Source organism: Zonotrichia leucophrys, chromosome 5, assembly GCF_028769735.1.
Source record: "Zonotrichia leucophrys gambelii isolate GWCS_2022_RI chromosome 5, RI_Zleu_2.0, whole genome shotgun sequence".
Taxonomy (NCBI): domain Eukaryota; kingdom Metazoa; phylum Chordata; class Aves; order Passeriformes; family Passerellidae; genus Zonotrichia; species Zonotrichia leucophrys.
Genome location: NC_088175.1, coordinates 51,077,511 through 51,103,914, shown reverse-complemented (window position 1 = coordinate 51,103,914; position 26,404 = coordinate 51,077,511). Strand labels below are relative to the sequence as shown.

Genomic DNA, 26,404 nt, shown 5'->3' with positions numbered 1-26,404 from the left:
TGCCTGTGCTGCTGAAAATCCTCAAACGTCCTGTTTAATACACAACCATCAGTATTACATCAGTTTGGTCCTAAATAGTGAGTACAGATTACCTTCATTATTTTAAATGCAAGCAGATATTTAATTGTATGAGAGGCCAGTTAGATAGCAGGGTTTACACTTAAGCCTTGAGCAGCTGTATTTTCAGAGCATGCTGATGTGTCATGTGCAGTGTCAGCAGTTCCCGGTCCTTTCTCAGCTGTGTGCCTCGGGACGCCCAGGGATGTTTCATCAGCATGCCTTTTCCACATGCTTTCATTTCGGGGGCTGCTGGCTCGTGATGGCTTTGAGTGAGCTGTTGCAGATAGGCTGGGTTTCTGACAACCTGTATAAGCAGGAGATGGACAGCAAAGAATGAGCAGAGTAAGCTTGAACTTCTTCTTATTGATGATAATATTTAAAAGCTCAAATGTAACAGTATTTCAGTTGTGAATACGTGGAAATTGTGTGTACTGCTTAATGTGTTTCAGAAATCCCTGTTACTTTTCTTCTTTCAATACAAGAAAACAGGCGTGTAATGCCTCATTGAAAGAAGCCTGTAGGAGTGCTTTGTGAGGGGCTTAATTAAGGGCTTTGAAAGACTAAACAAAAGGAAAAAGAAAATGCTACAGGGTTATTGTTATTCCAGCCCATTGGCTCAGAGAGCTGACCATCCATTGGTGCCTTCTATCCTTTTGCGAGCTGAATGACACTTTTGTTCATGGTTAACAGAGGTGAAAGAAGCCAATTATTGGCTGTCTTTTCCACAGGGCAGCTGCAGAGGGATTTCACTGCAGGCAAATATGGACTCTTCTACCACAAGGATGGTTGTGATGACAGTTATTTTTGTGTAATTGTACGAAAGAAAACAGATCTTTTTTTTGCCTTCCAGTGACTTGTGTAGATGTTTATTGAAAACTACTGTGAATATGCTGGCAGGGAATGGGAACGTGTGAGGGACTGGATTCCCCATGCTAACAGTGTACTCAGCTTTTTCTGCGAGTGTGTGAATGAGTGAGGGTTTTTTAATTTACTTTTCTCCTCTTATTTTCTTTTTTTACCTTGAAATTGCAGTTGATTTGAACTGTAGAGTTTTTCTAACTGGTGTATAGTGTGCATTTAGCTCTCTTATGGCTTGCCAGCTCAGGCTTTGCTGGCTGCTCTGTATGCAGTAATGACAGAGAGACAACTGCTGCAGGTTAGTGGACAGCCCTACAACAGCAAAGCACACCATTAAGGACCGAGAAGGTGTCTGTGCCTGAAACTTGTCACCCCTTCTCTCACATCTCTATTGCTTGGTCCAGTACATAGTAAAAATGTTTTCCCCAACTCTTTCTTTTATAATTAAAAACGTCTTCTTTTCCCTGTGAATTTTTTTTGTTTCAGTGGTTGTAGTTTAAATGTGTAATGAGGCTCAGTGGACTAAAAACCAGATTCGTTGGGATTGTGGAGAAGTCCCCTCCAGTTAGGGGCAATTTTAGAGCAAGGGCCAGTGTCTCAGTCAGAGTTGATGTGCTTTTGTTACACAGCAGACTTCTTGTCGTGTTGGCTGCTCCTTGGCCTGTCACTGCTTGAGCTGGGCTGCTTTGGAAGCCTCTTTGTATTTAGGCATAGTTCACAATTGTTAAAAATAGGTTACAAACTGTTGTAAAATAGTTGATAGATCGTTAAGCATGCACTGTTAGTTTGGTTTTTATATTGTAAAAGGGGTTAAATGGGTAGTTATAAGAAATATGGTACTCAACGTACCATAGCACACCTCAGTAAAGTGCACCATCCCCCAAGGGAAACCAGCCTGCCTGCACAGAACTGTAATGGCCCAATCGAGTGCCTTAAACCTTCATGCAAATGAAGGATCCAAAAAGAAACCAATCCAGAGGGACAAAATACAGGATAAAAAAGGGCTTCTGACCCACTGAGGTCGTGCTGCTCCATGGGGCCATCGCTGCTGAGCAGCCCCAGCGCCGGCGCTGCTCCATCCTCAATGGGAATGCTCCTGCTCGGCCCGGGCCCCCCTGCTTTGGGCCTTTCTTTTTCTTATAATAAATGCTGAAATCACTGTAGTACTGGGAGCTTGCTCTCGTTTTTATCAACAGTAACAATATTAAACATGGGGACAAAGGTGATGCTCCTCAATGTGATTTTGTGATTTTCTGCTGCAGGTTAAGAGGGGAGTCTGCCTTTTCTTCTCAGACCTTTGGAAGTGGAAATGCTGAGTACATTCCTCCTTCATCTCCTGGTGAATGGAGTTTTGATGCTTTCCTTTGGTTTCTCTTTAGCCAGACCAAATTTTTTCCTTTATAGATTTTTTTTTTGTGTGTGTGTGGCATGGTCTGTTACCCACAGATGGAACTGCTGCTGCCTCATCCTGCTGTGTTGCTCACCGACATGGACTGAAGTTCTGAAGTGAGCTGTGCCCCCATAAGCTTAGCCTGGTGCAGGCAGCTTTGTCTGAGGCTCAGAGAATCCTCAGAGGATGTGACTTGGAGGCACTTGGCATTTGTGGGGTGCTTTCAGTTGTGGGGCTGTGCTCTGCAGACTCCTGAAAAGGAGAGATGTGTGCCAGCAGTGCTGAGGTGACTCTGCTGGGGCCGAGGGAATGGGCAGGCAGCCTGGCTCTCAGGGAAGGAACCAGCAAGAGTTGTGTGCTTTTTCATGAGGCAAAAAGCATATGTGGATTTGGCTTCTTGAAATGAAATAAATAGCTGTATGAGAAATTTGATAATAACAAAATAATTCCTAGGACTCAGTGTGAAAAGAAATAAAATGGGGTTTGAAGACTCCCTTGATGTCCCTTGTTCAGTCCTATACTACTGAAATAGAAGATGAACCCGTGGCTCTTCTCTGAGGGTGTCCTGGCAGATGCTTTGGGCAGCTTTCATTTTAATTCATGTCTTAGGAAGCTAAGGGTGGATGCTTAACCCATGTGTTCATATGTATCTATAAGGAACTTGGACATGGATCTCAAATCAAGAAGAGAAATGTAGCTGAAACCATCATAACTCTACAGAGCAGGAAGGCTGATGAGGCTGTTTGGGTTCTTGTATTGAGCTACGCTCCTTGTTAATAGGCAGCAGCTTTGCCATTTGTTGAAGGCACAGTTTCCTGAGAGAAACACAGGCTGTGTGCTAGCACCCATGAACTCAGCCACATGGGAAACTTTAGGCAGACTTCAATCCTTTAGATGTCATAAAGTAGAAATTACTCTTATGTGAAAATGCTATGCAGTAATTGATGACCAAAAATATTCAAAACTTAAGTTTTACATCTTAGCAAAATTGTTTTTCATAATTTTATTTAAGATACCTTGAAAATTACTACATATAAGCATGTTTGGTTCTAAAAAGGTCCTTCCAGGTGCTGCCATGAAGTCTATTTTGGCACTAGGAAGTTGTACTATGTGCTTTTAGTTTTCCCACAGTATAGATATTTTGAGTGCTTTTTGCCAGAAATAGTTTTTAGTTACATCCAAGTTACATGTTATATGTGATTGAAAAAAATGCTTAAATGCTAAAGCTGTTGTATATAGGCTTGTTTTGTCATGTGGCGTCATTGTATCAGTGACTGTGTTCATACACCAGTTTTGTTTTGCTATTTTTTTGGTTTTAGCCTTCTAAAAATGTAGATCTTGCCCAGACTTTTGAGACTCTGGTTGCTTTCAAAACATTGGGCGGGACAGACTAGAACACCAAAATAAACCAGAAAAAAATGAATAAAATTCAAAGTCCTTATAGCTGCTAAAGCTGGCGTTTTTATGGAATTGGATTTATAGCTGTTTATGTTCTCTTTTTGCAGTACAGCAAAAACACACAATGAAGCTGCAACAGGAGGTTTTTATATGAATATATATGTGTGAATTGATATCACAGCTCAGGAACATGGGTAGCTTTAGCCTCCTCCTACCTCGCAGAGATGCAGAAGTGTTCTCCTTTGGACCCAAGACTTGGGAAGCAAAGCAACCCGTGTAAACCCAGGAGATCTCTCTGTGCTGGAGCAAGGCAAGGCGCTGGAGCTGGCTGGGATTTATGGTGTGAGGCATTTGTTGTTTTGTGTTGCTAGGTGGAGAGGGATGTGGTGTCCTTGGAGTCCAAAGGGTGAGTGTGACTCCCCACGCTCCTGCTAGGGCGGGTTGGGGTTTATGGCATTGCCCTTGGAGTTGATCCTGCACTGAAACGTGCCTGGTGGGTGCTGGGGGTTGTGCAGCAGAAACCTGAGACTGGAGGCGGGACAGACAGACGGACCCAGATCGCCTGGAACTGGTTTGGTTACATACTGCCCTCGTGCTCCTGATAAGGGAAAAGGGCTCCAGAACTTCCTCAGCGCTAATGAACACAAGTGTGGCTTGGTCGTGTGGGAAGTGTTGCTGCCGAGTTTTGCAGTATGTTTTAACTTCAAACACAGATATGGATTAAACCTGGAACTGAGAACTCAGTAAAGACAAACCAGTTAGCATTGTTGAAAAATGGCATAGTTAACCTCAGTGACTGGTGATTCCATTGTGGTAAGGACAGTTGATGCAACTGGCAAGGCTACCCTATTCTAACTTAGTTGCTGGTGTAGTGTTAAAGTTTATTTACTTGAAACATAACAAATACCCTTCCACAAAGCTCCTTTAGGTTTTCTGTTGTTGATTTTATTAGAGGCATGAACGAGCTACATGTGACATTTTTTCTTAGTGTCTTCTTAAGTACTTTCCTCTCCTACTACCATAGGAGTCAGCTGCTCCATAAAAGGCAGCTAACACCATCTGATTACAGAAAAAAAAAATTACAGCCAGGGTATAGTTGGTTGAATTCTTAAATGTGTAACCTGTTGCTGGATTCCCCTCTTCTGTATGTGTGGAGATTTACAGGTTAAAAGAAATAGAAATATTTCTGCTTTCCTTTGCTGGCAATTACAAATAATGTCAAGTCTTGCCAAAAATGGTATTTTATCGTTTTTAGATGCATATTTTTTGAGCTAAGATGATCTTACTTTGTATAATTTATTTCTAAAAGGTCTCAAGTGAGAGGGTAGCTGTGATGTAACCATGCTGAAAGCTTTTCTGTCAGGAGTTTGGCTGATAGCAGGATGTGCAACTTTGTTCCAGATCAGGGATGTGCATGATGTGAGTTCCCACCTGCTTTTGTCCCTGGACCTTTTTGTGGTCTCACTGGTTATTCACATTTTGTGATGAATGCTCGTAGCTACAAGAGGAGTATCTTGGTGCAGATTTGCTCTCAGATTGCTGGATTAGTGTGCCTGTCACATGGTTTGATTTTTATTTGTACTCAATTCCCTGTCATTACTGTATTCCTTAGAGTAAATAATTATGAAACTGTGAACAATACATAATTTTACTCTCTGCTGTAAATCATCTCTAACTGTGTAAATCTCTGTATAAACGGAATACTCCTGCACTGAAAGACATTTTGTTCCCTCCACCAATTTAGAATAAGCCCTTCCTTTAGGCTGTAATCTGCTCTCAAAGTGTGTCTCTTAAAAATTAACTGATGATCATGTTAACTTGCACTATATTCCTATTCCGGGACGGGATCACTTTCATAATAATGCAGTGGAATTTTTTTCTGGGTTAATTCCCTACCATGTGTCAACAAGAGCCATTAACTGTACGTGTGATTGCTTAATGGCTGGCCCGCAGTGACTCAAATACCAGTTCAAAACAGGGCTTTGCGTGCAGGTATTGTTCTCGCCGAGATCTTGATGATGGCTTGACTGGCACATGAATAGGGGTACATTAGAGCTAGTTACTGTGTCTGAAAGAAAGCTAAAACATCATGGTGGAAGGAAAAAAAACCAACAACAGGTTGATGTGACACGGGAAGGAGGCAGGAGGAATAACTTAGAGATACGGAGGGAGAAAGAGCGACATGTTACTCCTCTTGCAGGAACAGGCCTGCCTGAAGTTTTGCAGGTTTTCAGTTGCTGCCAGTGAAAAAGTTGTAGGTCCTGCTTCAGCAAAATGCTGAAAGCTTACTGAAAGCTACTGGATGTAAATGCTGCTCTTTTTTTTTTTTTACATTTTTTAAAAAGGGTTCTGTGTACCACTATTTACTAAAATTAATGATAATCAAAATCTTCTTTAATAACCAGGGGCAGTGGATGATCTGAAGTTTGAGTATTATGGAAAGTCAGATCAAGTGCTGTCACTTAGTTTCCAGTTAGAGCCACAGAAAAGTGAATGGAAACGTTACTTATAAGTCAGAGCATAATTTCTTTCTGCTGCTACCTGTCCTGTTTTCCTGTTAGACAAACAAAAGGGGCAGGGGAAGAAGGGTAATTACTTGGTTTCGGAAAGGTCATGATAGGTGGTAGCTGGGCACGGAACATGGGAGCTGCCTTGGTCAGCTGGAGGGGGCTTCAGGCTCTGTAGGTGACTTTTTTTTAGCTTACTTCATGTAGCTCTGCACACTTGTATTCTTTGCCCTGCTGTTTGTTCAGTGCATTTAGGCAGCAAACCCCTGTAGGTGAGGAGTGTCTCCAGCTGTGTGTTTGCACAGCACCAGTCCACTGACGTGTTGAGCAGGGCCCTCAGCTTCTCCCGCAATGCAAACAACAGATGATAAGAGCTGGTGCTCATTAGTGAGATAGCACGGGTACTTAGGAAATGGCAAGTGGATTTGCTGGGTGGGAATGCAACCTGTGTCTTACTTAGCCACTCACTGCAGGTACTGACTGAAGCTTAAATATTTGGATATTTTATTTCTTGTAAGAGTGTTTTCCTGGAAGAATAGGAAAATGAAGCATGCTTGTAAATGATGTCATGTCTCGTAGGCTTTCTGTTACTCCAGAATGGCCTGTGAGTACAGAACCAGGTTTGTGTGCCTTCAAGTTTTGGAGGTCTCTGTGTTCTTGTCAGAGGCAGTAGAAACATGCTGAAGATTGCTGGGGGGAGATGAAAAAATAAGAAGAAAAATCTATAATAATTAAGGTCTTCCCTTTTGCCATTAACAGCTTTGTTCACATTAAAAGCAACAGTAGATATGTATCAAAAGGAAAAAATGTGTTGGGACAGGCAGTAAGGATTGGAGATAAGGGATGGTTAATACTGCAGAGTTCTGGCTGGTGGAATACCCAGGGGACCCTTCCCACTGGAAGATGGGCACAGGTAGTTGTGACTGTCAGGAATAGAGAGAGTGCAAACTTTAAATGCAATGCTAGTCTGACACTGGGGTCCTCTCACCATAGAAATGTTAGGTAATAGTATGGGTATTACACTATCATACTACTGCCTTGCAGTAAGAGATGTAGGTAGTAGATAAAAGGTAAGAAATTAATTTCTCAGCATGTTATTTAAACTTTATTTTGAACTCAAACTTCATTGCAAACTCAAACACTTTCCCAGTGTAGTTTGCTCTGTAAACATCATCTTTGCCTGGTATTTCCTTTCTTGCTGTTGATGATTTCTCACTTTTGGGGCTGGCATGTCTGCATGTAATGTGTATCCCTGGATTTTTAGCTGCACTCTTTGGATTCCTAGTGCAGGCAGTTACCATTCCAAGCAGTAGTTGTGATGTGGTGCTGCTTCCAAGAGAATTGTTGGCTTCTTGTCATCAGGAAGATAGAATAAAACAACACTCTACTACCAAATTTGTTTCTTTTTAATTGAATTGAAAATTTCATGCCGATCCTCTAGGCCTTCCATGCTTTCATTACATACTGAATACAATTAGGACATGGGGCAGTATTAATGTGACTTCATTTATTCTGTCCCTTCAGTAGTTTTATCACCATCCTGAAGGAACTGGCTAAATGGGAAAGAAGATCTAAACCAGAGATATAATTCAGTTCCTTCTCTCCCATGAGACTGGCTGCTGAGGGTGTGATTTGGATGGAAATCACATTGGTTTTCATCATGTGAACATGTTCCTACAAGGAGCTGGGCACTGAATGTATTTCTTCAAGACTGTAGCATTGCAATACAACTTAATATTAGTCTCAACTTGAGTTTGTCTGATTTCTTTTCTCCCCCTGCCCACTCGCCTTGGCTCCGGTGTCTCTGCCTCTCCCACTGCCACAACACCAGGGAGTTCTCTTGGTTAACAGACGCAGGTTAACACCTGGACAAAACTTGAAGTACTGACCATTGCCATGCATCTGTGTAATGGGTCCTTTTTGTTTCTTTCTTTGTGGGGTTTTGTTGTTTTGTTTTTTATTTGTTTCTGATAACTGGTGAAAAGCCGTTGGTCTCGTATGCTAAGAAAAAAGCTAAGAAAAAAAAAATCTGTGTCACTTTGTCTTTATCCTCACCTGTGTCACTGTAATCAGGTCATGCTCCATGTTATCAATGGTCCAAATGGGAAAGGATGGCTGGTTGCTGCTGGGTGCTTCCCAGCATCACGCTGAGGTGCATTTGCTATATCCTGGCTTATTTAATGTAGTTGCTAAAAATATGAACAGCCTCAGCTTTTCCTACTGCTGAAACTGGATCATGGGTACTACCTGGGGAATTTTATATAAGATGAAGACCTATTACCTAATGGTTTTGTACAAGTAGGTAGGAGGGCTTTATTCAAATATAGATAGCTCTGCCTAAGTAATTTTCTGCATGTTATAATTAAATAACTCAGTGGCAGACGGCCCAGACATTGGAAAAGACTGAATGGAGCCTACAGTATTACATGCTATTATCTATCAACAAACAGGTTAAGCTTGCTCAGAGGCAGCATTTTATAGGAATTTAAAGGTGCCTTGTTGAAACATGATCTTCTTTCCTTCAACCAACGCTCCCCTCTCTTTTTCTATCTCCTTCCCTTTCTCTCTTCTTTTCCAAACTTGACAGAATCAAAAAGCCAAAAAGTAGATAGCTATTAATAAAGTGCTGGGAAGCACAGGGGTGCGTTTTGATCTTATTTGTTTTAAACCGCCAATCTCAATTTGGTTTTGTTGAGATTTAATTTTGCTTTTCTGTAGCTGGGTATTTAATGGTTTGGCTTAAGGCCTTTTTTACAAAGCAGAGTGTTTTAGGCTATTAGCATGCAGTGCGTGGATGTGGTGGGAAGGTGTCTGTGCTCCCAGTTCAGTGCAGAGCCAAGTGATGAGGGAGGAGGGTGTGAGCTAGGACAGAAAGTGTAACACTGGCATCTCCTGTGGGTTTTAGGAGACATGCCAACACAACAGAGCTGTGCAGAAAGTTTCTTTGCCTAAGATGCGCTCACATTTGGAGGAGATGCAGTTAGAAATGGTAGGTATTGGCTTTACAAAAAAAGAAGACTCTTGCAGCTGAATGTCCCTCAGTTCACAGAGACTGGTGGTGTTTTCCTTTTCAATACCCATCAGTTCTTTTGGGTATTGAAAAGGAAAACAATGCTAGTCTCTGTGCTTATATCTTGGGCTAGTTTATCTATCATTTTGTTGTACTTTCTGTCCTATAGGAAGTCTGTACTTCCCATTTTGTTGTCCCTTTTCGTTGTTGCAACTTTTCTTCTCATGCCAGAATTATCGTCCCACTCCTCCCTGTCCATCACCTCTAGTCATCTATTCTTTCCAGCCAGAGTCATGCTCAGGCAGTTGGTGTAAGAGGGAAATGTAGCAGGGCTCAGGCTCCTTTATGGCAGAGGCAGTGCCAAGGTGACAGAGAAGGCTCCCTGTGCCTGCAGGAGATACTGGGACATGCTGTGCTTTGCATCTAATGCTCTTTTGTTTGATGCCACTTATGAAAGCAGTGATTGAAGCTGCTATTTAAAGATGAGAGTTTCTGTTTGTAAAATATGAGAGAATCAGTAAGTTGCTGTCCAAGAGACAAAGTATTGCTGCTCATCCTGAAGCCTGAGGATGTTTGACTTTGGTTAGTGGTAAAATCAACAATCCTTGGGAAAAAAAAATAAATCCAAGTAACTAAAACCTCACATCAGGAGCTGGAATTCTTGCAGAAGGAGTTTAATAAAAAGTTTAAGTGCCTTATGTTTTCTAGTTCAAGTTCTGAAGTCTCCACTGCTGGTTGATCTAAAAGTGATTCAATATTTGGCATTATGCAAGATTGTCTTTTACTATGTCCAGCAAAGCTGCTTTTCCTCTTCCAAGGAAAATGGACACAACAGCTTTAAATGGGGAAAACCCAACAGTTTCAAGTTCATAAGAACACAGAAACCTCATTTGATGCCTGTTTTCAGCAGAGGGAGGGTTTCATTGCTTTTACTATGATTGCCAATTACTATAAGTATTTTTAATGACTTTAAAGTGTTTCTGTGTTAGGTGAAAGCAGGAAACTCTGCTAAACTCAGCTGGAAGTGAATATTAAAGTAGTTGTCAGAATAAACTGGAAGGATCTATCTGAGCAGGCTGGAGACAGCAAATGAGTGCTGGAATGCCTTGGCTTGACTTTTCACCTTTTGCCTGTAAAAATTAATCTCTGCAGTACCTGGGATGGTGAAAGAACATTCACAGCTACAAGCTACTGTTTTAGTTAGTTTCTGTAGTACCTTCTTGGAAGAAGGACAGAGCTTCTGTTGGAGTGTAAGGTGCCTTATGTATCATTCAAAACTGCAGCCATGGCACTATAGGATGGGGTGCAACTGTTTATTTTCTGTGTTGCATCTCTCCTCCCTGAAATGGACATTAACTGTAAATATAAGGCTATATATATATAATGTTATCCCCTGAGATGCAGCCTCTTGCTAAAGAGGTTACCACCTTTGGCAGCTCATATTTTAGTTTCAATGCCAGCCTCTTGGCCATCCTTTTAGTTTCAGTGCCAGCTTCTTTGCCCCATCATGCCCTTCAGTGTTTCCAGGAATGGGGCATCTGCCACCTCTGCCTTGGTAATGTTGTCAATGAGTGAAGAGTTAAGTTAGCCTGGCTCTTTAGGACGGATAAACCCAGTTAATTGCTGCCTGGTGAAAGGTACAGGTCTACCCATGGTTCTCCTTTTTCCTGATGAATCTGCAGTGTAAACCATGGTATTACCATCATCTTAACTCTCTTTGAGCTGTTATGTCTGTTTTGCACTTCCTGGGGAAAAGGAACTTGGTAAAAATTTCAGCTTTTCAGCAAGGTATTGTGATAAGCAGTCCCTGAAGATTCATGTGATAAAGACAATCACAGTTGATATTTGTCTGTCCCAAGCATAAATGTGGGTCTGAGCTTAAAATTAAGGCAGAGGTGTAGTTTGCTGGGCTGACAGACCACACTGGGGACTTGTTGGAGGAACAAGAAAACTGTGACAAGCCTTTTAGATACAGAGCCTGAACTAGAGTTAACCAATAAAATTTAGGGCAAACATATCGGGGGTTTGGTGTTTTATTTGTTGGGAGTTCTGTGTGTTTGGTGGCGGTTCAAAGGTTTGCAGGTGTTGTGCTGCTTTTAGGGCACTTAGATCTGGATGTAGGAACCCAATCCACAGTAGGTCTTCTAACCTAGTCCTGCTGAAAAGGAGCTTTAGGCAGCTGCTGGCATGATCCCTCTGTTGTGTGATAGCATCACTCCCATGAAAACTGCTAGGGCTTGGGATAGTACTGTTAATGTTCTTTTATTCATTATAAGGAACTTTTTAAAATATATTAGCATCCTAAATGATTTCTGGGCTTATATTCCCAAGGGATTCTTAGGAGAGAAACAGGTGGTGTGTGACAGCTTCTCAGTGGAGATTGCTTTGGCATGTCAAGGGACATACTAATATTTATCTTTATGAAATAGACAGCCTTCTTGCATAGACTGATCCCTTTTTTTTTCTTTTAAAGTTTAGGAGTAGTAAAATGACTATTTCTAAAATGCAAACGGTAGAAACTTAGCAAGGGCTATTTTTGTTTTGGACTGTAGTTTTGGGGATTATTTGTCATTATTTTGTTATAGTATATTGTGCTCTGCCATTTTTGTTGCGATTCTTCTATTAATTATGTGTTATTAAGAGTATCTTCCCAAATTAACTAGGTAAACTTTATAGAGACTAGTTATTAAGTAATCTAATTTTAGTGTCATGGGTGTTCCTAATATTGTTTGAAAATTCTTGGTCATGAACTACTTAATATTTTATTACCAGTGTATAGTGCTTGTGAACTCATTCTTTGAGGAGATTCTGTAGAGTGAAATGAAAAGAAAAAAATTATATATATCAGCAAAGCTGCTTTTACATAGTGTTTTTCATTAAACAAGAATTGTTTTAAGACTTGTATGATGATCATTAGGAGACTTTCAGAGCTGGTGCTTGGATATTGCCCAAAGTTTGCAAATCAGTGCTATAATGACTGACTTATTTATTTAGTAAGAATTACTACTGCATGTAATGAAGGCAAATGCAGTAACTTTGTAAAAATTTCAGCTTTTTAGCAAGGCATCATAATAAGCAGTCCCTGAAGATTCGTGTGATAAAGACAGTCGCAGTTGATATTTCTGTCTGGATTTTTTACCAATTCAGCTTCACTGAAAATAGACTTCTGTAGAATTTGAGAATGTTGATGATGGTTCTCATTATTAAAGCAATCTGTTTCATGCTTACATCCAAAGAATCTACTTCCCAAATTAAAACTGTAGAGCCTAATTCTTGAAGCTCCAGGGAAAAACCATTTTTAGTACATGTCAGATTCCAGAGAAAGCCAAAATTGCTTTGAATTGGGATGTCAACCATTCTGTGTGTCTGCATGGTTTCCATTGACTTTGTTTAGGATTGCATAGGGCACTTCTGAAACTGGGCATTTATAGCTCTGGAAATTTCAAGACCATTGCTTTCAGCTGTCAAAGAGCAACAAATATGTGTGCAGCCACAGTCTTTGCCCAAGTGATGCATAAGCATTCACACAGTGCTTTCTGATGCTGTGTGCTGTTGGCTTATTTCTGCTCCCACTATTTATTGTGGTGCTTGTGACAGTAGGGTTTTATATCACCTGGAGTGTTTTTTCAGAGATGGGATTTTCTTACACAGGTTACTGGTTCTTAAGATTAGGGTCTGCACTCTCTTCTTACTCTTCTGCCCTATTCATAAATACTTCTCAGCTGATAGCAAAAGTGGATTTGCAGCTCTCTAAAAAGAAGAGGACAAGCCTGACATGTGTGTATTTATGAGAATTTGGAAAAGTAGGAGAATAGATGTTGCAGTGTCCCATGGAGCAGACAGATGACAGGTCATGTACCTGATACATTTATTTACTTTCCTGCACAAGAAGAAAAACATCCTCAACAGCAACATTTTACTGTGACCAGGCTGCTGCCAAGGCACAAAACACTGCTTAAAGTGTGTGGGCTGTCGAGTCTGGGGATAAAACATCTGCAGTTCAGCTCCTTCTGGAGCTTGGTGAAAGGAGGCTTTTGTACCATAGTGGATTTGTTTTGGCTCTTATCACAGCTGGGTTTGTTTTGTATGTGCTGAACCTTATTTTGATGCTCTTGAGTTAGGTTAGTATACCATTAGCAGCTGCTGAGGAGCAATCTCTTAGTTTATGCTGAGAAGTGAGAAACAAAGGTTTTGAACTATTATAACATTTATTTTAGAGAAATGGCTGTCTCTGGATTTAGTGTAAGAGGGCAATTTTAGAGGAATGGCTGTCTCTGGATTTAGTGTAAGCACATTTTTACAGGAATGGCTGTGCTGTCTCTGGATTTAGTGTAAGAGGGCAGTTTTCACACTGGCAGCACCTGAGGGTCTCTGCTGCACAGGTGGTGTAGCAGATTAGCTGCCTGTCACTTGTTAATGTCAGGGAGGAGCTTCAGTGGTACTTGTTGGTCATTATTGAGATAAAAGGAGAGTTTGGGTTTGTTTTTATTTGAATTGTGTAGAGGTGACATGTAGGCACTATAGAACAACGGGGAAGACAGCAAGCAGGGAAGGCCCTACTGACAAGTGTTACTGAATTGCTTATTAACTACATCCTGAAAAAACCCAAACCAGCGACCGAGTGGAAAGTAAGAACTTGGATTATGTCATGAATTGTTACGCAGCTAGTTTAATTATCAAACCAAATTGTTTTCATGCTGCTCTTATTCACATTGAGCAATAATTTGCTTTAGGAGTGGATTATCTGTGATCGTTGTGTAGTTGTGAAGTGAGGTGATGGCACCAAGTTTGCCACTTAGTACTGCTTTGTAAAGAAAAGAGCTGAGCAGGTCCACATACCAATCATGTAAGCACTTGCTGCCAGCTTCCCTCTGCTTATGGACTGAGAATGAAATCTGCTTAAAACTATTACCTCGAGGACTTTATAAGTTTTGTAGAAGGAAAACAAAAGAAAACAAAAAAAGACTGTGGTAGAGCTAGGACATGTTTCTGCTATTCTTGCCAGTTGTTCCAGAAGTGCTGTTTGCCAGAAGCTATTTATTAAGTCCTAATGCATGTATTATTTTTTTTAAAGACAGTGTGGGATGAAAATTTGCGTGGTGGGTGGTCACAATATTTTTTTTTCATATGCTTGTGGTTTTAGAGTATTCTTAATCATCTGAGTTAAAACTGTATATAAGTGTAAGTTGGTAAAAATTAGTACTGTAGATAACAGTACTGTAGAGCCTCTTCCATGCATGCCTTCCCTGTAGTTTCACAGTAATTATTTTTGTTTAGAGGTGTTGGAAAACTTTATTTTGTCAACTTCCCATTTTATAGGCCTTTGCTGCAACCCGATTCTCAAATTACAGTGACTTGAAAGTTCAGCATGCAAATTTATGAAAAGAGATATTTACTCTATGATACTACAGTAGTTTTTTTTCTGTTACTGTACTATCTGATGAGACTTTCTTTTTTGTATCCTTCTCATAGGATGTAAAAATCCTTTCCTGGTTATTAATGCATCTGTATTTGTTCTTTTCCAGAGATATCAGCATGAATAACATCACGAGACTACCAGAAGATGCCTTCAAGAACTTTCCTTACTTGGAAGAGCTGTAAGTATTCTACACATGTTAAAGTTTTGCTGCAGCATCATATGGCTGTATAAAGTGGAAGGTGGGTGGAGAAACACTGTTAAGTTGAGCTGTGAACAGAAAAAGCAATTATACTTTAAAAATATAATCTTGTACGTGTTTGGAAACCAGGACAGTAAATGCTACTTACAAGGGACTTTTTATAGTGATTATTTTAATCATGGCTAGAGTGATGACACATACTAATTACAGTGTTATCCAAAGATAACACAAGAGTTGTGTAATTACCATTGTTTCTGAAGGAGCTACAGTATAGCTGTTGCATAAGTTCCATAAAATAGGTGTTGCTTCATTTACTGAGCTGCTGGCTTCCATTGTCCTTGTAGGCTGCAGATGCAATGCTCACAAGCCCATCCTGACCTATATCAGAAGTTCTGTGGGAATAATTGTTGCTTCTTTTTTTTTAATTTCTCTGGCAGAAATTTTTTCCCACTTCCCACCTTCCTTTTGTCCTATTCTCATTTTAGCTTTCTTTTTTATGTTTTACTTGTCTGCTACTTGGATTTCTGAATCCTTGACCTCATGTGCTCAGTATTTTGCTGAAGTCCTAGCGAAGATGCCTTGGCAAAGCTGAAGCATGCTTTCAACAGCATTGTCCTTAATTAGGTTGGGTTTCAGAGTCAGTGCACAGGTTTGACATTCACTTACTGCTTTAAGTACTGTTGGGTGGCACGTGCTTTCTGTGTGCCTTAGAGTTTCCTTATCTGTGAAGAGAGGGTGAGGGTAATGGTTCAACCTGTGCAAGAGAGCTTTGAGAACTTCCTGTACTAAGCAATAGATAAGACAAAGCCCCTGCAATTTGCTTTGCCTCTCCTATATTTTCAGTGACAAAGTAGGATTTCTTTTATTAAAGAGCATTTAAAATACAAATTAAAGCTGTCTCTATTTGTGACTTTGGCAAGATAGGACTGTGAATGCTGCTGCGTTGAGAGGTTTTTCAGTAAATCACCTTAGGGAAAGAACAGTTTTCCTAAAGGCACTACCCTTATGAGCTAGGCAAGTGTTCTTCTGACTTCACAAAGAAGGAAACAAATAAAGAATGAAAACCATTTGTAGAGGGCAAAAAACTAAATGAACCCTGTAGCAAAACTGGAGATAAAGCCCTGAACCCTTTGACTCTGGTTATCTGTTATAACCAGTACAACCACTGCACCTCACTGGAACAAAGATACTGAGAAATTGATAAGAGATGGATTGCTTGCTTCTGAAGAAAGATTTGGGTTCCTGAAGGTTGTTTCTTTGCACTTCTCCCTCATTAGTTACTCTAATAAGATGTTCCACCTCTTCTTAGAATTTTGGTCTCTCTTACACCCTGATAATGTAGCACTAATTACTAATGCACTTAAATAACTCCATTTTACCTGGTTCTTAAATAGTTTTGACTCAGGTCAGTACAACTGTGAAGTGCAGTTGAGTTGATTTATGCCAGGGAAATTGTGTGTGATATATCTCATTTCATGTTTAACAGGTTCTGGTTTATTCCCTCTGATTTAAAGTATTGCTTGTATCTGTGATGTAGGCAAGAATGCTTTATATAGAAAAATAGATTTTCAGATGGTGCTTTTGTGTAATTGACAGAATTTAAGAAAGGCTCTATGGCATGAGTAGTCAGCTGGAAAAAAAAGAGTGGCCTAGGAAGGCTTGGTTGGCTTCAGAATATATACTAGCAAACATTCCATATGTACTTTATAATATGTGATTCTGTATGTCTGTATGTTTTGTTAGACTAGATCTGTAGCCCACTTTTTAAATTTTAATTCTTTGTAGGCATGTTTCACACAAGAAGTTGAAAAGCCCAAACAAGTCTGTTCTTCCAACTTAGATGACTGTGGGAGACTTCATTTTCTTTCCCCAATAAGTCATTAAGCAATAAAACCTAATGGGTGGGTGTTATTGTGTAACTTCATAAACCTTGGGGTGCGTCAGGAGATAAAGAGGAAGGGCAGAGCCTTCAGCCATCATCTGTTGTGCTTATTGCCTGAGTGGCCATTTGCTACATGTGCCTCATTGTCCCCCTAAATTCCAGGCGTTCAGTTTAAAAAAAATAGGCTAGCATTAAGCTCAGAATTATGTGTGAACACCAAGAAGCTTTAAATCATTATTAGCATGCTTACTTGATGTGTTAAAGCAACTTCTGGGAAAAAAAAAAACCCAAAACAAAAACACAATTCCAAATTCCCTTGTTTCAGTTCAAGTTACTCTTAAATGGGAATATAATGAAGTAAGTTCAAACGAAACAGCTTTCCTCCTTAATAGAAATGTCCAGCAGCAGATATGACAGGTTTCTGTTTTGTTCTCCCTGTTCCCTTTTCTCTATGGGAAAGGGTACAAAAATGTTCCATTCTTTAATTTTGCTGGTTATGAGCAGGACCAACTGAACTCTCATACTTCCTGCTGTACAACCACAGTTTTTCCATTGTATGATTATCACAGTTTTTTCCTGGCTTTTATTTGTAACTGAACAGGTCCAAATTCTGACTGCCAGGCCCCCCAGATTTTTGCTTTTTTTGCTTTTTCAGCACACTAACCTGGAAGTTAGTGTCCATGTCAAAGAAAAGTGATTTAAAGAAAAGACTTAAAGTGGTGTTGGAATGTGTGCTAAAAGTGACTTTTCATTGAGAAATTCTCCCAAGAATTACACTAAAGAAAATTAAAATCCCACAAACTAATGGGAATGCAGTTAGTACCCACACCAGCATGCAGTCTGGTGGGTCTCCATCAAGGAGACAGCCCCAGACACCTTTAGCTTCATACCATGCCATAGCCCTGCCACTGTCAAATGCTGTGTTCAGTTAGCCCTTGGCAGAGTTGGCTAATTAATGTTGCAAAATAGTATAGTAGAATTTAATGGAATGGAAATAGGAGACAATTAGAATGTATTTAGGCAACTGAGTTACATGTATGGAGAGGCTGAGATTAAAATGTTCAGTAGGAGCCATTTGAAATGGGGGTTGTCATTTCTTCAATGCAATTATTTGGTAGTCTGCAGAGGCTTCAGAGGATCATTTTCCAAATCCTGAAAAGAACACCAGTGGAAGAAGCAGAGCACCAGACTTGGAAAAGCTGGCTGCTCAATTCAGAAGTACCTTCTACATCACCAAAGGTAATTGGGTGCTTCAATTATGCATCCCAGGCTGGTTTCAGATGTTCTGGATTATCCAAGACACCTGCACCAGACTGATAGGTCTGACACAGATGGGAAACCAGTGGGTGCTGTGAGTGGCAGTTTTGGGGCCAGGTGGAAGAGGACATCTGGAGCAGACTAAATGGCCATGTTAGGGCAACTAACTTCCCAGCAAAGACCAAATTTGCAGGAGCAATCTGGGATTTTGTAACTTTGAGGTGATGTGCTATGGCAGTGTTGCTCCTGTCACAGGTACAAGGCAAGGGGTTTTGCCTTGTGCAGGGACAGGATGTGCCCATGGGGTTGAGTGCTCCATTCACAGCCCTGTTCACAGGCTCATCACGCGTGTCCCCGCAGCACACTCACCAGATGGCAGCAGGAATGAGCACTGTTTATAAATGTTACACAAATTCTCCCTGTCTGTGTAACTGATACCCATCTGGAAGTCATTTGCAAACTATTGGAAAGGCAATGGTCAGAGTCAGGGAGAAGCAGACCACCAAGGGTTTTGCCTTAGCAGTTAATGATGTGTATTCTTCAGAAAATGCTAACATAAACATGCCGGAGCCTTAAACATGATATGGAAACTAAAAATTCTTGAAGAACTTGGCCGTGGTTTTCTAACCACACCTGAAGTATTTATAGAAAGCTAGAAGAGGAAAATATAACTAGATAATGCAGTGTTTTTACAAAGTAGAAACCATTTTCCGGCGTGAATTTTTAACTAGAATATCCAGGTTGTGTTATGTTTTGATGGCCTTTTTAAAAGGTGGCAGTCCCTTCCAATATGTAAAGTTATCTAAAGTAGTTTGAAGAATTTTATACTTTATTTGTGAATTATCTACTAGATTTAATTTAAAAGTCAGTCTCTTATTGAGGAAGGCAATATTAAAATTATTTTTATTCTTGGCCAATTTTCTAGTCTGTCTTCAGAAACTTGAACCACTCCAATAATGCAAAAGTATCTTTGACTTAATGACCTTTTAAGCTTGTTTTGATTTCCACTCTTAACCCTTTAGAATGTTGTGATCTTGTTTGCCCTGCACTCATGGGCAAGATTTAGATGATCAGCTTTGAGCTGTGTGTCTGCTGGTCCATGTGAGAAGCAGAGGACTATAATCTGTTCCTTGTCTGTCTGTGGGTTACTTGTGACAGAAAGATGTGATTGTCCAAAGGGGACACAGGTAATTTCCCAGCCAGTCAGCCCTGAGCTTCTCCTGCAGGGGTCAGGGAGGAGGGTGCTCTCCACTCTTGGGCTGTTGGGTTTAAAAACCATGTCACAGCCAGTAATGCTGCAAGGAAAGGAATCCTTCCTGAAAGTACCACCAGACACCAGGGCTCAGTCAACTTTCAGATGTGTACAGATACCAAGATCTGTTGTGGTTTTGTTTTTTGCTCATACATGATATGCAATAGTCTCTCTCCTGTGATGCTGCCTTCAGATACTGTTTGTTTTATCAGGCAAGGGCAAAACTTTCTTATTTAATGGCTGGTTGAAAATAGTTGGGGAAATAAGTAATAAAAGGAAGAGTTAGGTCAGTAAAAGTCTTCTCTTTTCTGAAACACAATGCTAATCTGCTTTTTGAGAAATGAATACACAGTGAACAAGAGACCACACACGTGCAACTAATTTTTGCAAGAAAATAAATAGTGTGACTGAGTATTTGCTTGACTATTTAATTATATCCATGTTGATTACAAGTCTTAAGAGGTCTTGCTTAAATATCTCCAGAGTCTCTGCTCATGGCTTTTCGTTCACAAAGTATATTTTAGGAACATAAGGAATAATTAAAATGTATACTAGCAGTGAAAATGAGGTGGGTTTTTGCCATAAGGTTGTAATCAGGAAGTGTCTGCAAGGGAGATGTCTAGAGTTATTTTCCCTCTTGACTGCAGCTGAAGATGACCACCTGGCTGAAATACCGCAGCTGCTTGTTTTTGTAGTATCTGTTTCAGTGTGTAATTTAGATGGTACCCTTCCTCCTAATTTCTCAGTCAGCACCAAGTGGTATCATTGTTGGACAGGGAGAGTGAGTATTGTCTTCTTATTACCTGGATTTAAGAGTAGGACATGTCTTGGAGCTATGCCAAGGCTGAGCTGTTAGTTCAAGGGGCTGTGTCTTTTCTCACCTGGCTGTGGAACACTTGGTGGAAAAGCTTGCCTTGTCCTTCAGTGCTAGGTCTTTCAAGAGCAGTATTTTCAAGGTAGTGTGTGAATGTTGATGAGATGGTGCCATTCTTTTCTCTTTCATGTATGTGAGAAATCCCAAGGTTTATAGTTAGAAACTGGAGGTGAAGGACTTGCTTTGAGTAGAAAAGGTAAGAACGAACGTTCACGTTGTCCTGATGCCTTGTGTTAGCTCACATGTGATAACAAAAACTGTGGTTAAACATCCTCTTATAAAACTGACTGGCACAATTGGAGGCATTACTGCCCCAGTGTGGAAACCCAGGGCACTGGGAATATTTCTCTCTCTGCTCTGGGTGCCCTGACCCCCAGGGCAGCACTGACTTTGACCCTCATTCATGGAGAAAGTTTCCCAGACTTGAAGATAGACTGGTATCCACAAAAGTGTGAAACAGATTATAGAGATCAGTGTAGGTGCATCACTTGGTGAGAAATTGAGGTTTTGGGATTTCTAGTATGTTGTGGATGGAAGCAAGATGGAGGGCACAGGGTGTCATCCTGGGTTTCTCCTTCATGCTTCTTCTTCCTCCTTCTTTATGGGTTTGGGTGGCATTTGGTAATTGGGCAGAAAAGTCTACACTGGGGGCTCTTTGGGATCAGTTACTGGGTTAAAAGGGAAAATAATCCAGGTGTCAGCTATTAATTGGATAGTTTAGTCTTAAAAGACTTTGTAACAAGAGATTGTTGGCCATTTTGTGCCTTCTAATGGAAAGCTGCAGAACTCAGAGTAGTGAGACTGTTTTACTGATAAGGAATAATAAACAGCTGAGTCTGAACATGAACTGTGTCTCAAGTGCCTTCAATCCTGACCCAGAGAAACCCACAGCTGGAACCCCCACACCTCATCTCTGTCCATTCAGCCCCACCAGCAGAGTCTGAAGAACAGGCAGAGATCTTTCTCCAGCTGCTTTTTTACAAAGGCAGCCAGTGTAGATACCAGCTGTTGGTTCCTCAGAAAGAGCCATATGACTCAGGTTGGAAGCCAGTGAGTGCCCTTCATCGATCTACCAGCTCTGAGTATTTGGACAGCTGCAGGAGGTGATTTCCTCAGTTGATCCATCCTGAATTCCAAGAGGTAAAATGTTAGTGAAAAAAATGCAAGGGGTAGGTTTCTCGTGTGGTAGCAAGTTAAAAGCCTAACTTGACCAGCCTGCTCACATTAGGAACGCTTGCTGCCTTGTGTGCCCTGCTTTACAAAGCCAGCAGCGTGTTGTAACTTGCACCTTCAAATTCTAGTCAAGACAAACCTTTAGGCAAAGACTCCCAAGTAGAATTAACCACAGTCAGCTAAGATATTTTTAAACATCACTTACTTGGTCTGCATTAAATGCTAAATGATGTTTCAAAACATGTTGGCCAATCTGTGTTTAATTAGTGTTTTCTTATCTCTGGGAGTCCTAAATCAATTTGGTTCTGGATGAGTTTTAGTCCTGCTGATACAAGAATATTTCTGTAGCTTAGAAGATTCTTGCTCTGCTTGACAGCTGCATGTTTTTTCCTGTTTGTGGGGATAGATGCTTGTAGGTTGAGTAAATTCCATTGTTTTTTGGAAGATGAGGAAGTTCTTTCTTTCCAGTTTCTGTTTCTATATGTTAATTTCCAAAGCTGACATGGTTGTGTATAAGGATCCCAAGACTGGTTATTCTGCTGCAAGTACTTTTACAGGACAACAAAACCTTTTCCTTGGCTATAGTTGGGTTTTTTGAGTTTCAGTGTTCTGCTCACATGCACACACACAGCAGCTGGCTTAGCTGAATGGCCTGAAGGCTGAACTTTGCCGTGTTACACTTCAAGACCAGTCTTACAAGCCTTATTTATTATGCTGCCTGAGTTGCCAGGCTGGGCCTGTCTGAAGGTATAAACCAGATAAGAAACTTCTGGAGGCTGAGCAGTAACTTGAGAAGCTCTTAAGCTCTCTCTCCAAGTACAGATCTCCAAATGGTGCTCGTGCCATGCAGTCCTCCCTGCTTCTCCTTTCAGTTTCAGAAACTGGAGTGTGGAACAAAAGGGGTATGTGTGTGTGTGATATCAGGTAGCCAGTTTAAGGCCAGGGTCTCAAGACTCATCACATGGGCTCTGAAAACCTTAGACAAAAAAGGAGAAAAAAATAAATCCTTGTGTGTTGAAGGTGAATACCTTATCCTCTGAGAAAGTAAGTGGGTATTTGCTGTCATCACAGTTTCATCACAGTAGGATGCTGTGTGTTACCATGAGATGTGGTGATGCCAGTCTTCTAGCTCCTTTCCTCCCCTCTGCTTGGATGTTTGTGTTCTTGTATTTTTTTGTTAGTACAGAGGTGTTCCTGGCTAATTAGCTTTGGCAGATGTTCTGGCACAGAAATAGTAACCAGATTCCTATGAAGTTATTTTTCCTACCCTTCTTATAGAAAAGTAAATTTCTAGATGATTCTGTTAAAATATTTGTTTTTATTTTAGCTGGAAAAAAGCTAACAGTCAACCTAAGCTGAATCAAAGAATCATACTGAAAATTACCTCAGTTTCTCTAAGGTCATCAATTGTGAAGGTGACTGCATAACCCGTGTTTTGCATTTGCCCAATATGCATCTGAAGTGATTGGAAAACCACTAACAAAAGTTTAATTGCCAAATACATGTAGCCTTAAACTACTTTGCCATTTTGCAGTGTCACTTGCTAGATGCGTGGTCATTCAAAGATTTCATGCCTGGATAGGAGACAAGGCTTTATGAACAGACCAAAGCAACTTTGAGGATTTGCTGTAGCAGCAACAATTTTTTCACCCTCTCTTGTCTGACTATTAACATATTGATGATCTTGGAAACCTTCTGAGAATCTGGATAGCACTATCTGCTAAAATCACAAATCTGTATTTAGTGGAGTTGTTGCATCCCAGTTGATCAAACCCAAACTTGGTGGCTTCCATCTCTGTCTCTGCTGTGCAGACTAGGTAAGTGAAATGCATTATTACCTGAGTGTTGAGATGGCTATCAACAGAAAAGTCTATCTGGCCTATGGTAAAGAAAAGCAAAGTTACCACAACATAGTACAAGATGTGCAAAGACAAATAGGGAGAGGAGAATGTATTTTATAAATTTTTTTCTGCATTTTGCTTTGGAGGTGAGAGGTAACAAAATTGCTTTCTGCAACAACTTGGCATTTCTGCTGCACACTAGGTGTTAACCAGTTTTCTAGATAACATGGTATTGTTGCTTATGTTTACAACAAATATGTCCATGTTAAAAAATTTATGCAAACTTCTGAGGATTTTTGCTGCAGAATACTAATTGAGAATACAAAGACCACTGGTTTCAACAAGATGTAGTGTATAAGAATTGTTTTGTGTTATATTATTTCTTTTGGTGCATGTGTTGCAGTCTGTGGGTTCTACTTCGAGGTCTTGCCCAAATACAGATACTGCTTGAAAATGAAAGGATAGAGCATATTTTGCATGGTTATAAATGCTTGCTTTCCTGAAAATCCATTGCCATTTATTTTTCTGTTTTTGATAGTGCATGAAAAGCATTACCATAGAGCATATTTTGTCTTCTGGTAGATACTGGTGACTCTTGCTGACAGTTCAGCCATAGAAGTTATGAACAAGCTTTAGACTTTTTAATCAGTCCATTTCATTTACTTAATAATTTTAGCTTTTTAGACCAAAATGCATTTTGAAAACAAGTAATTATCTTAAAGCTCAGTAGAACTTTGAGAAAGCTGTAAATGCTGGAAAGAGAGAGATCATAACAAGAAGTGGAGTTGGTGCAGTTTCAGTGCTGTTGTAGTTACAGTTCTCTTTCTTCAGTCATGATGTGTCTTGGTGTAGTACTCAGAATTTTATAAATAATGGTGGAGGTTGTGTAATACTAAAACTGCTGCAAGAAAAGGAGGAGACAAATGCATTTTCTATTAGTAGCAGGGAAGTAAAGTATCCATTCAGTTTTGGTAAATTGGTATGGAGGAATTTGGGGTAACCTGGAGGCAATAGATTGGCTTCCCAGCAATGCAGCAAGTCCCCAAGGGGCTGTTTGCTACTCCCAGATAAGCAAAGCCAGGTTTAGTCTGGAGACCCAGATTCCATTTCCCAGCTCCTCCTTTCTGCAGCTGCCCATCTGGGCTAGGAGCTGTCTGTGGAGGCATGGCAGGGCACCCAGCCCTGCACAAGGCATGCAGCAAAACCCTGTATTTTCCTGCAAATACAGAGAGACTGTCCCTCTCCTGTAGAGCTTTCAACCTTGATTAATAAATTATGGCATATAAATAGGTATCATCTGTTGAGAAAAAGAAAATTCTGTTCTAAACTGGCTGCTATTTTGGCACAGATGGAAACTGAAGCTCTTTCAGATTTGAGGAAACACTTGCTGGGTATCCTGGATTAATTTATCTATGAGGCATCTCCAAAGATGACTTCTGTCAAGGGAGAACTTAAGCTAAAATTGAAGTTTGTATTTGAAAACACAGAGAACCCAGAAAAAGTGGAAGGCATGTAAAGATAACAGAATAGTTCAATGTAAGACAGCACAAAAAGTAGAGTTTGTGAAAGTATGGGTGGAGAAGCAGTGCAGTGTTTTCCAATGGGATGAAAATAGGAAGGTAAAAGTTGGATAGCTAAAACTAAATGTTGGCCAGGCAGAGGAACAGTGATGGGTATGGGAGGCTCGGGCTTGACTAAACCTTGAACTAGGAGTCTTGGCTCTTACCACAAATCAGCTTATGTAGAAGTAAAAATAATAAATCAGGTGTTTTATTATGACATGTCAGGGCTGCAGTCTCTGATGCTCTTTGAATTTGTTCTGTGTAACCATTATATTTTTCTCAGAGCCAAGAGAGACAAAAGGTTAGGAGCATACTACCAAGAGGAAAAGAAAAACCAACCCAAAATCCACAGCAAAAACATTTATTGTATGAGCATAAGACCTTCAGAGGGATGGAAGGAGATGAAACTCTCTGCTCAAGTATCCTAGAGTTCACTACCATAGGGGATGCAGGACAAGGACAGAGGTTTCCAAGACATTTTATTGTGTCCTGTCATAACAAGAGTGATGCTTTAATTGTTACAGGCAAAAATGTATCTTTAGAATACCCTCCCTGACTTTTGGAGCCACACCAGTTGTTAACTTGGCTTGGTTAACATGCAGCTGGGTTGCCAGACTCATAATTGCAAAAATTTTAATTTCCCAAAGGAGAGAAAACCGTATTAGCTGCAGCTCAGTGCAAGGACCTAGGCTTGGTGTGTACTCTGGGAATGAGACACCATGGAAGTCTAGTCTTCAGCTACATTGCATCACCCTGATATCTGTAATAATAAGGTGTTCTCCACATCTGGAGATGATTTACTGGGTCACTAAAATAATGATTAAAGGATATTGCTCGCCTCTGTATGACAGGCTTTGTTCTCTGTGTGTCCTATTCTGTTATCCTACTATGCTGAAATTGAATCTGTGAGTTTGAATTACCATTAAAACACTCAATTTTTATTTTTAAAGTAGAAATAGAGGACTACAACATTCAATGCTAAGCAGTTATGAGAAAGATCCCTACTGTGGCCATGCATTATGTCTGGGACTCCACTGGAGAAACCTCCAAGGTTTAACTCATATACACTAATTCCAGCTAGAAATAATAGTAGTAGTAGTAGTAATAATAATAATAATAATATAGTAATAATAATAGTAATGATGATGATGATAATAACAGCAGTCCTTGGCAGAGTCTCCAAACAAGGGGAGCCAGGATAGAGTTAGTAGAGAAACTCATGGTCAGTGTAATACACATTTATACTTCAGATGATGCCTGCTGCTCTGTCCCTTGAGAAGTAAGAGATAGCAGAGGTTTTTGTGGCCTTATATCATGGCAGGGCACTTTACACTTGTCTGTTTAATTCAATTTTTTACTGTCTTTGTGGGTGAATCTGTTTTGCAGCCCGCTGCCTTTTGGAGAAAGCTCTAATTAATGGTGATATACCATGGTTCAGTGGCAACAGGTGGATTTCAGACTAGATATCTGTAACCATTTCCACTCAGAATGAGGGAAAGGATAGAAACTCAGCCCATGATAGTGTAAATGTGGGGCTGCCTTAAGGTGCTGCTTTGTGACAATTGAAATTGTCCCACCATAGAGCAGCAACTTCCAGGGCTCTAGTGAGCCTTGCTGCAAGGAGATGAAAGTTGTGTCATTTCTGTTGTGCTAGAGTTTTGGCCTTGGTAAAACTGTGATTTCCCTTAGCCCATTTAGAGATGTGTGTGAGAGAGAGAAACA

The 26,404-nt window shown here is 40.4% G+C and overlaps 1 protein-coding gene across 3 annotated transcripts in view; it reads left to right on the top strand.

Annotated features, from left to right (window-relative positions):
- Window positions 1-26,404, top strand: part of LGR4 (leucine rich repeat containing G protein-coupled receptor 4) — a 75,711-nt gene that overhangs the window by 17,275 nt on the left and 32,032 nt on the right. For all 3 annotated transcript variants that reach the window (XR_010440635.1, XM_064715566.1, XM_064715565.1), the window contains exon 2: window positions 14,749-14,820. Coding sequence is in view for 2 of the 3 variants with exons in the window: in XM_064715566.1 (XP_064571636.1) it covers window positions 14,749-14,820 (72 nt within the window). In the remaining variant the exon portion in view is untranslated. The remainder of the gene's footprint in view (window positions 1-14,748; window positions 14,821-26,404) is intronic.